Source organism: Eucalyptus grandis, chromosome 8, assembly GCF_016545825.1.
Source record: "Eucalyptus grandis isolate ANBG69807.140 chromosome 8, ASM1654582v1, whole genome shotgun sequence".
NCBI lineage: Eukaryota > Viridiplantae > Streptophyta > Magnoliopsida > Myrtales > Myrtaceae > Eucalyptus > Eucalyptus grandis.
The window spans coordinates 31,156,974-31,168,221 of NC_052619.1; the positions used below are offsets into that span (position 1 = coordinate 31,156,974).

At 40.9% G+C, this 11,248-nt stretch overlaps 1 protein-coding gene across 1 annotated transcript; it reads left to right on the top strand.

Annotated features, from left to right (window-relative positions):
- Positions 1–224: 224 nt before the first annotated feature.
- On the top strand, positions 225–10,732 carry LOC120286330 (disease resistance protein RPV1-like). Its single transcript, XM_039299853.1, has 7 exons — positions 225–703; positions 2,214–2,392; positions 2,489–3,315; positions 3,771–4,043; positions 4,170–4,308; positions 4,423–5,609; positions 10,349–10,732. Exons 1-7 carry the CDS (start codon positions 225–227, stop codon positions 10,730–10,732), a joined length of 3,468 nt encoding a protein of 1,155 aa, XP_039155787.1.
- The last annotated feature ends 516 nt before the right edge of the window (positions 10,733–11,248 follow it).

Here is an 11,248-nt window from a genome sequence, read left to right on the forward strand (position 1 = left end):
ATCAGCGCATCAGGTATTCTCTCTTTATATTGGTTTCGTTTTCGATTTCTTCGGTGGCTTGCCATAGCCAATCGATGGTTGTTGGTTCCTCACTGACCATAACCATCATCTATATTTTTTTCGCTTGTTTTTAAACTTCCCCCAATTGATGTCCCGCCTCAAGCAAGCTTATTGACAATTTTCGTCCAGATTGATTCTTTCTCGAATCTCGTTTGCTACGTGCGATGGCACCAGCTGCTAACACATCAGGAATGGAGTGCGAGGTTTTCTTGAGTTTCAGGGGACCGGATACTCGGAACAACTTTACTAGTTGCCTCTATCATGACATGGTTGAGAAAGGAATCCGCGTCTTCAAAGATGACGAGGAGCTCCGAATCAGTCAGCAGATTGGTGGAAACCTTTTGCGAGCCCTTGATGACACTCAAATTTATATCCCCATCTTCTCTAAGGGCTTCGCTTCCAGTGTGTGGTGCCTCCGTGAGGTTGCACATATGGTAGATTGCACTTCAAAGTCCGATGGGAAGAAGGAGATCCTCCCCATTTTTTTTGACGTGGAGCCAGATGATGTCAAGCTTAAAACCAATTTGTACAGAGATGCCCTATTTGAACATGAGAAGAAGTACAGCTCCCGTGAAGTCAAGGGCTGGGAAGATGCTCTGGTTGAGGTTCCAACCAGAGTAGGTTGGAAGCTGGAAGGGGAAGGGTTGGTTTTCCACTACTTTTTCTTAGTTATTAATTTTAACATAATCTATCGAGAACTCAACTAAAATGTTATTCGTCGTGCTATACATTTAACGATGTCAGTGATCTCTAGGACTTTTACCTCATATTCAATCTAGTCTTCGACTTATTAATTTCTCTGCAATTTAAAAAAAAACAAATTGACCTAGATGTTAGGTCATTGTCAAGTTGTTGCTGAATGCTAAGTTAGCATCCTATTTGGTTGTCAAAAACCGTAAAACAAATTTAAATAGAAAAATTAATAATTTTCAACAAATTTAGAAAAAGGAAAAGTGGAAACGACAGATCAATATTAATGCTTATTCATTCAGATCAAACATATTGATTTTGTATTGCTAGCAAAATTATATGTTTGATCAATCTCCAAATGTTGCCTACACATAATAAATAACTAAAGTTATGTGATGAAAATCAGTTTTCAACAATGAATAATTAATTAGTTTTATGTTGATGAGGAAACGCCTGGATCATGTGACATATTCTGTACTATTATTTAAGGAACTATACTGACTGTTATGGATGGTGAGTTTTATCTACAAAATCCCACGGCTCTCCCTTGTGTTTTAATGGTGCTTCTTGCAAAAAAAGAAGACATGTGAAACATTAACAATATGTTTAGTTCCAATAACAACCATATGTTTTATACTTTTGATTTTAGGTGTATTTTAGAATACATTTGATTTTACATATGGGTGTGCAAAAGAATTATATTTTTAAAGAAAAACAGAGCGATAGTTATTAAGTTTCAGCGTAGTGATTATAACATAGATGATTACTAAAAACAATAATCTTGCATCACCACCTCACTTTCTTAATAACTAATTTGGAAATGGGAAAAGTTTAGTGACAATGTCTTTGCTGCTGCTCCTCTGTGTCTGTCTTTCTATTGTAGCGATGGAGCTCACACCGCTTGATGCAGCACCCATGGAGTGAATTTATTTTAATGAGGATTCTATAACATGAGGATTTTTTTTTTTTTTTTTGGGTTTGATCCTATCCTATGACATGAGTTGATTGTTATTGATATTTAATCTTTAACGAGCCAAAGTCCTCATTGCTACACTTAATTTTCATTTTTTTTTTAATTTATATATAAGTAGAAGGTCAAAATAGTTATAAAAAATATAATTAGATTCTTTTCCACTCTTGTCTTCTTTAACCAAATATGAAATCACCTAATTTCGTTCATTTCCTCTTAATCATTGCATTAAAACTAAGCACTAGTGTTTACTCCCAATCAGTGTGAATTTGGGTAGCAGCTAGTGTTTAAATCCAATTAATGGGAATCTGCGACGAAAGCAGCTAATTCAAGCCCTTTTCAATTAAGATAACTTTCATTGTAATTTGAGATTGTTTGTTTAAATGGATTAAATTTGTTTTTGAATGATTGCCATCATTTGTAAATTGGTCTTGATATAGCAAGTTGTCGTTATTTTCTCGGTCTAAGTTTGTCCACCATCTCTGTCTGTCAGGTATGGGGAACTTATAAAATTGATTGTTCGAGAGGTTCTACTTAAGCTGAAGGTGAAGAACAGGCCTCTTCCTGATCATCTAGTTGAAACGGATGATCTAAAGCATCTAGAGAAATTGTTGGATGTTGACTCTGATGATCACGTACGTTTTGTCATACTCCATGGGATGGGCGGTATTGGTAAATCAACTCTTGCTAGTGTTATCTTCAACCGATTCTGATCTGAATTCGATTGCAGTAGTTTCCTCGGAGATGTCCAAAGTCATGGTCTTTTAGACATGCAAAAGAAACTATTGTCTGAAACATTGGGGTCGAACTCTGCTCAAGAAATCTATGATACCAACGGTGGGATTGATCACATAATGGGAGGACTTGGCAAAAAGAAAGTTTTGCTTGTTGTTGATAATGTGGTTGAGAAGAAGCAACTCGAGAATCTCGCAGGGAGTTGGGACTGGTTTGGTTGTGGAAGTAGGATCATTGTCACAGTCAGGGACATAAGGACAATACGAAATGAAGACAATCAAATGCAACCCAGCCATTACATGGAGTACTTAGTAAAGGAGATGCCTTTGCATCTGGCAATTCAGCTTTTTAGCAAACATGCCTTTAGAGATGGTATTCCTCCAGAAACTTACTACAAGTTCTCAAATGAAGTGGTTTCAAGCATAGGAAGGCTTCCTTTGACTCTGGAAGTCGTGGGTTCTCTTTTCGCCAACACGGTCAGATCAAAATGGGATGAGACATTGGAGGACTTAAAGCAAGTCCCATCTAGCGACGTTCGACAAACACTAATGATAAGTATCAACAAATTGAAGGACGAAGAAAAGGCCATATTCCTAGACATAGCATGTTTTTGCATCGGGGAGGATAAGACTTATGCGGAGTACATGTGGTATAACATCAACTATTCTCCACACAGTGCAATTGATGATCTTCTACTCATGTCATTGATAAAGATCGATGAGAACAATAAGTTTCGGATGCATGATGAAGTTCGAGATCTAGGAAGGTACATTGTCAAAAAACACAATTTCGAAGATCGTGGGGAGAGAACTTGGGTGAGGATTGATGTGAATACTTTAGACATACTAAGGAGTAACAAGGTAATACTTATTAAGAGTAGAAGATGTAGTCATTCCAGCAAAATCTCTTGTCATGTGCTTTAAAATCAAGATTATTGGTTGATGGCCTTCTTTATTCACTAATTTCTATAGAAATAGAAAGAAACTCTATAAACAACAAAAGTATATGTTTTCGTGCCTAAAACGTGTGAAACGAGTAAAAAGTTACGGCGGAGTTTGGTTAGTCGAAATTTTTCGTTTCTTGTTTTGGTGAGAATGAAAATTTTTTTGTTTCCTTAAAGGTGCTTAGTCTGTGAAAAGATGAAAAAATCAACACCGAATGTACATTTAAACATGCTTAGTTTTTCTTATTTTCATATTGATAGAAAAAAATGTTGATTGTTTTGTTACAACCTTCGTTTTATTAAATTAGTTTAGGCATGAATAACTACTGATATCGGTGTACACTCATCTTTACTCTCTGTTGTTGCTGGTAGGAAAAACAAGCTGTACGAGCACTCAGTTTGGATATTAGTCATGAGTTAACACCTGAAGAATTAGCTTGTGTGCCACAACTAATCTTCCTAGGAGGGGAAAGAATGAAATTAGTAGGCGACTTCGAAAATCTTCTTCATAATCTGAGATGGCTTTCTTGGCATCATTGCCCACCGGATCTTTTAGTGAAGAATCTTCACCTAGTGAATTTGGTTGTGCTCGACCTTTCATGGAGCAACATCACTAATGACTGGGGTGGATGGTTGCAAATCAAGGTACCAGTACACCTCACTTCTATCCATTTCAAATTCCATCAATCAACATTCGCTAGCTAGTTGTGGGGCTACTGTATCATCGTTCTTTTTGTCGTCATATCATTGGTCTTTTTTTTCCCACTGCAGATGGCGACAAAGTTGAAAGTTCTAGATTTGACCAGCTGCAAAGACTTAACCAAGACACCTGATTTTTCCGAGTTTGGCAAGTTGGAGAAACTGATTCTCGCTTGGTGTGAGAAACTGTCCACGATTGACAGCTCAATCGGTAAGCTAAAATTGCTAAGTAGTTTGAATATCGAGGGATGTTTTTCACTACAAGGGTTGCCCAAAGAAATCGGTTCTCTAGTATGCTTGCTAGAAATTATAGTGCCTTGGACAGCCAAACCTTTCAAATTTCCTGAGACAATAGGCAATCTGAAATCTTTGATGAAGTTTGAAATTCAAGGTCATTCTAATATCAACCAACTTCCTCACTCTATTGGAAGTTTAACCAATCTCATGCATTTGCGGTTGCGTGAATGCCAAAGTCTATATAAGCTTCCAGACTCTATTGGGGAACTAGAATCATTGGTTGAGTTGGATTTAGAATCTTCAGGGATCTCTGTTATCCCTGATTCCATTGGAAAACTAAAGAGATTAAAATTCCTTAGGGTGGCGCACACACAGATTCACACATTACCTTGTGCTCTTGGAAGGGTGGAGACGCTAAATTTCCTTGATGCCTCGTTTTGTCAGCATCTTATAGATGAAATCCCATGGGAAATGTGGAGCCTGCCCCGTTTGAAGATCTTGGACTTAGATGGAACCCCAATCTCTTCGGTGCCGAAAAAGATAAGCGGTTTCTCTAGTCTCCAAATGCTTCAAATTACAAGCTATAGGCTTTGCCCATTGCCAAATCTTCCCTCGAGTTTGAAACGCCTAGTGGTCAAAGCTGGTGAATTCCCTGTTCTTCCGGACCTCTCAGGCCTACTTCATTTAGATCATCTCGAAGTGTGTAGAAGACATCCAATTATTACATTTTGGAGCGCCGACGAGGTTATTTCACCTTGGAAGGACGCCCAGTCCATCCATCAGCTTCCACGTGGCTTATCAACCTTGAAACTTGGCTGGATCCCGCAATTGCCAGATTTTTCCGACTTCAAAAGCTTGTTGTGTCTGTCTGTCTGTGGATATCCAATGCCACACTTGCCCGTCCTTGAATACTCGGAGAGTTTAAGGGAATTGGAGATATCATGGTGCGAATCCCTGGAGAGAACGCCCGATCTGTCGTGCTTGAAGAGGCTACAAAAGTTACAGCTCAGTGACTTACCCCAACTGATTGAGATTCCAGGTTTGGGAGAAGTAGAATCACTCAAGTTTCTACACATTACCGCATGTCATAAGATCAACAAATTGCCTAAGCTGTTGAAGTTGAAAAAACTAAAACATCTCAAGCTTGATGGGTGTGGAGATATGAGCGCCGTTGAGGGCTTGAAAGAATTCAATTTGTTGGAGAAGGTGGAGATAGAACATTGCGTATCCCTGAAAAGGTTGCGTGATGAGTCGGCTTCACCAAATAGGAGACCGGTCAGACGATACTAGGAGCTGTGGAGGACAATATATGAAAGAGGCTTGCGTTCAGTCTACCATGCTGAGGTGACGATTGCGATTTACGGCACTGGAGGACAAATAAGCCTGAAGTAGAATGCAGCATCATGAAAGCGCAGGCAGTTCCATTTAAAGCACATTATGTCCGGTTTCGAGCTAGTTTATTTCTAAGGTGAGTGGCATTGAACTCCCACTAAATTTTCTTTGCGTCCAAAGTGCGCCTCAGTCGTAGTGGGGCCAACGAGGTTAGGTTCTCCCCATTGGCCTGCTGGACGAGTACCAAGTGTGTGGAAGTATAGCCTTCTTGAAATTCTCAATTGGCTTTTTAATGACACTAAAGGAAGACAGAAGTTTTCATTTTAGCTTTTGTATGCTAGCTTGGGACAAAGGCAGAGAAAGAGTTGTCACAACCCTCCCAGAGTGGGCCGGGAGTGAGTTTATTGATGATATCGGGAAAATTGTCTAAAAAGTCCTAAACCTATCACATTTTTGTCAATTTAATCATAAACCTTTAACTTTGCGATTTAGTTCTAAACCTTTTCACTTGTTGCCAATTCAGTTCATCTGACCAATTTTGGTTGGAAAATACTCACGTGGACACCGACAAAGTGCCACGTAGACCGTTAGCGTTGACGTGACAATTTTTAATAATATTTTAATATTTTTTGATTTTTTGATGTTTTTATTATTTTTTTCTATTTTTTCCCTTTTTTTCTTTTTTTTTCTTTCTTTTCTTTTTGGTTTTTTTTTTTTTTTTGCCTTTTCCGGTAGTCGGCCACCGTCCACAAGCGACGGTTGGCCATTGGCCATAGCCAGCCGGTTGGCCTTGCTCGCCACGGGGAGGCCCGGCCGGGCGAGGAGGAGCTCCGGTGAGGGGAGCCTCGCCCAATCGCGACCTGGCAAGGGTCGCCCGGGCGAGGACCAACTCACCAAATCTGGTGAGGGGAGCCCTCACCGAGGCTCACCTCGCCTGCACCAAATTTGGTGAGGCCAGCCCTCGCCCGTGGCCGAGCTCGAGCGGACTTGTAGCTATTGGCCGAAGATGCAGGCCAGGTAAGGTGAGAGGCGCATCTTCCTCGTGGAGAAGACGAAGACGATGGTAGTGCCGCAGCCATCGACGACGGCAGCGCCGTTAGCCGCCGACGCCGGAGGAGAGAGAGGTGATTTCATCGAGGTGGGTGGCGTTGATCGGCCGGGCGAGGGCGAGCCCCGCGAGGGCTCCCCTCGCTAGATTTGGCGAGGTCGGCCCTTGCCCGGGCCGGGCGGCCTCGCCCGGCCGACACTTGGCGAGGCCGCCTTGGCCCTCGCCCGCACGACCTCGCCGGGCCGCGACTAGGCGAGGGCTCCTCTCGCCGGAGCTCCTCCTCGCCTGACCGAGCCTCGCCTGTGGCGGGTGAGGCCAACTGACTAGCTGTGGCCGATGGCCAGCCGTTGCTTGTGGCCGGTGGTTGGACACCGGAAAAGGCAAAAAATAAAAAGCCAAAAAAAGAAGAAAAATAGAAAAAAAGGGAAATTTAGAAAAAAATAATAATTCAAAAAATATTAAAATATTATTAAAATTGTCCATGTTAGCATCGGCAATCCTACGTGGCATCGCTGGTGTTCACGTCAGTATTTTTCCGGCCAAAATTGGTTGGATGGACTGAATCGGCAAGAAGTAAAAAGGTTTAGGACTAAATTGACAAAGTTAAAAGGTTTATGACTGAATTGGCAAAAGTGCAATAGGTTTAGGATTTTTTGGACAATTTTCCTGATAATATCAAGTTAGGGATCGACGGTCCTCAATTGGGGTGGGTTCTTTTAGACAAGCGAAATCCTCTCTTCCCCTTTTCATTTTTATCTTGCACCTCAATAACATCAAAATACCCTCAATTATATAAAACCAATTTACAGACTTATTCCTCGTAACACAATATCATAATAACAATGACGAAGCAGCGATTCAAAACTAGACCACCACATCATAATAGCAAGCTCAAATCATTAGTGGATACTAAATCATGGCTGGTTTTCACGTTGGCAGTGCATAAAGTTTATAGACTCTGGTTTGTTCATAAGCGGCAAAAATAGAGTTTGAAGAACCTACCTTAATGAGGTGGAATCCAAATCACCGTAACTTGTCAAACTTAACAGAGGAGGGTCGGGAGTTCGTTGTCAGTGAAGATCGAAACTAGCCATGAAGTTTCAGCCAAGATTTAACCACTTCGACGCTCTTGACCACCATGGAACAGGGTGAAACAGAGGAAGTGAGTCACAGCAATGAAATCTTTTTCAATGACAGCCACAGCCACTAGAATCAATTCAGAACGTCTGAAATCACGAGTCGAGTCCAAGGAAAATTACTTCTACGAAGAGCTTCTTTTGATCAGTGCGTAAATGACGAATCCCTTGCTTTTTATGAACAGTGCTCTCCGGTGATGGCTTTCAGTGTTAGGAGAGAAATGGAGAAGTAAAATTAATGAAGAAATCCCCGGAAGTTGGGAAAAGGTTGGGGATCAATGCCATTGACTAAATGGAAAAATGAAAATCAGATAATGAGAGAATCTAGCTTGATGGAAGAGCTCGTGACAGAGCTTGAAGTCGTTTAATCGAAGGAAGCGGCTGGAATGGCAATCGGAATTGCTAGGATTGCTAGAACTGGTTCAGATTTGTTGAAGTGTGGCTGCTCTTGTCTACGTAGATGGGGGTTCGAGCTAGAGAGAATGCCAAAGATTCGCGAGCGCTCGTTTTCTTTGTGAATGGAGCTCCCCTTTTTCTGTGACCTCTCTCTCTGTCTTGGTGCTCGCGGTCATTAATCTCGAAACTTGACAGAGAACTTAGCTTGATGGAAACGCAATTAAAAATGGGTTTGGGACAAAATGGTTTGAGCTAGTAAACCCAGCTTCGAGGAGCTTAGGTGATGGGCTCGTGTAGCCATTTTTATTTTTTCAATCAGCATGGGCTAACCTCTTTCAAGTTTTATGGGCCAAAATAGTAGCTTTGGACGTTGGCTGAAGGTGCATTGGACCAGGCCGATTTAAAAATCCACTTTTTGTCATAATTTCTATTTATTTCATTTTCATTTCATTTTTTAATCAATTATGGTAACGTGTCGACTAAAATTCAAGTGCCAACTAGAGTTCACAATGACTATTTAGAAGGGTAAAGTTTATTCTGCATAGCCGACGTAGAAAGGATGCACGTCTTTCTTTTCTCACTTGTAACGTACTCAAACAGTGATTTGTGTACTAACATTGTGAATGGAAGTCCGTATATCATTGTTCTATGTCCATCTTTCTCCTGTTAGTGTATGCATTCGCGTTCCCTGACTTCCTTATGCACCGGTATTGTCACCTCAAGTAGAACTCAGTTTTGCGATGCTGCAGTAAGCAAATGATAGACAGAGGGTGCTAAATTAACTCAAGCTCGTCTTTGGCATTAGGCTTCAACTTTAAGAGACTCAAGTGCGGCTTTTTATGGCTTAAGAACATTATCTTGAAGTTGGACTGGCCTCATAGTATCTCCTTCTTTCTCTGGCTAGAGTTGCTCATCACTGACGGATGACGAACGAATTTTGCTTCAAGCTAAGATCATTCAAAATACTTTCTGCAAGTCTTGCTCTATTAGTCCTGAAATTCATTTACAATGACAATTTGGAAGAGACTTCAGCAATGATGACAGTAGTGGATCTAGATCGAGAGCCTGTGCCGGACGTGAGAAGTTGGAGTGCGGTGTAGCGACAGCAATGTAACTCCCGACTTCTGGAAACCTTAATACGGTTTCCTTATAGATGATATCCGCAACACTTTCCAGTGTGGATAGAGGAATACGATGGAGTAATGATGCACGAATTGGCTCATAGTCGTCAACTAACACAGTCAGAAATTGAATGTAGCACATATGATCTCGATAACTACAATATAGATTGGCATCAATCTTACACTCCCATGTAAGCTCAGGGAATGCAAACTGATTCCAACTGAAATTACTGGCAATAGACTGCCCCAATTCCTATATCTTGGCAAGCCAAATCACTATTAGCATAACATTGAGCAAGTAAATCTCACACCTATTTGACAATCTCAAGCCTACTAAACTGTAAATCAATGGATAATGTTGGGAATCCATGCGATGATTTCGTGGTTTTTACTGCCCTAATCTTCAAGTCTCTCAACATATTTTTTTCTACATTTCATCATGTAAGCATGTAGGATTTACACACGTCTCCGTCACATCCAGCCATCATTTTATCGCCTTCAAAAAATTAGGCGTGGCTTAACCCATAAATAATAAATAGAACTATCTTGGATGGTTGGATCAGGCCGTGAGATCACTGAATAATTTTTGTAGTAGTAGAGAATATTCCTTTTTTTTTTAATAAAGAATAATCAGAAAAGTGAATATTCGTCCGAAGTAAATATTATTCCTTTTTTTAAGTAAAGAATATTCAGAAAAGTCAATATTATAGACTAAATTAGTAAAACTGAGCTCAACTTTGAACAGGACCCGTTGAACAAAAAGTTGGGCTAGTTTGAATCGGCAATGAATCGGTCTTGAAGACCTCCAATCGGTCAGTCATATAGCGGTATTGGGCTGTGGGAGTCTCCTGCTAACTTGATTTGCTAGTGCACAAACCCGACTTGGGGCTTGCAGGTTCGTGGAATCTTCTTCCGTCGTGAGACTTGACAGGCAACTTTTGCAGCTTATGAGTTGAATGATGGTGTGGATTGAGTTTTCAGAGGCACAAATGTTGTTGCAGTGCACTATGTGGACTAGGGATTAGAGTTCCAACATCCACACGTCCACATGGAATGGCGTTGCAACTGGATGGGATTGTTGACCATGTGTCGACAGTGATGGGGAGGAGGAGCAAGGTGACGCATCCGCTTGTCATGAGATGGACGAGGACAGCGGTGGAAGGTGTCGCGGGGGAGGAGCAAGGAGACTGTTTTGTTGGTGGTGGGATGGACGAGGATGACGGTAGAAAATGTTGCTCATGGTTAGGCGATACTCATAGGAAGGGTGTCATGGGCAAAACTCAATTCGAGCGGAACCCTAGTTTCAACACCCGAGGATTCTGTGGTAATCAGCGCGTTTCTATACCAACGAGACTTGTGCACTGAATTATTATAGTGACGAGCAACTATTAAGTTTGCACAAAGAGACCCTGGTTCTGATATCAAGTTAAAAAAATGGATAATAGTAACAATGATTCAATTGCTCCGCTTTAATGTTACAACCTGTCACTTATTCATCAATCAGTCAAAGTAGTGAGCTGGTTCGGTCAACATCAGTATTGGGCTGTTGAGGTCTTCTACAAACGTGGCCTATGACTCGCCTACTAACATAGCCCCCTAATGTGGTAGGCCGTGACTTGCTGGTAAGGAAACTTGACCTAGCGCTTGAGGAAGGCTAGCAATATCACCTATATGGGGTGAATAGGTGATTTTAACAAATCCTAACTAATTATTGTGGGAACTAAGTGTTAAGATGAATATAATTAGGAGCAAGAAAAATAGAATATAAATATCATCAGATTTTGGTAATATTTAGGTTATTGAGTGTAGCTTTTCTAACAAGCAATAAATTAATATAAGCAGAGAAATAGAAAACTTTGCACACATATCTTTATAATGGTT

Excerpts from the sequence above, each read along its gene's own strand:
- LOC120286330 (XM_039299853.1), top strand. The coding sequence starts at position 225 with ATGGCACCAGCTGCTAACACATCAGGAATGGAGTGCGAGGTTTTCTTG. Across the intron at positions 4,044-4,169 it reads GTGGATGGTTGCAAATCAAG|ATGGCGACAAAGTTGAAAGT; the intron begins GTACCAGTACAC and ends TTCCCACTGCAG. Across the intron at positions 4,309-4,422 it reads CACGATTGACAGCTCAATCG|CCAAACCTTTCAAATTTCCT; the intron begins GTAAGCTAAAAT and ends TGCCTTGGACAG.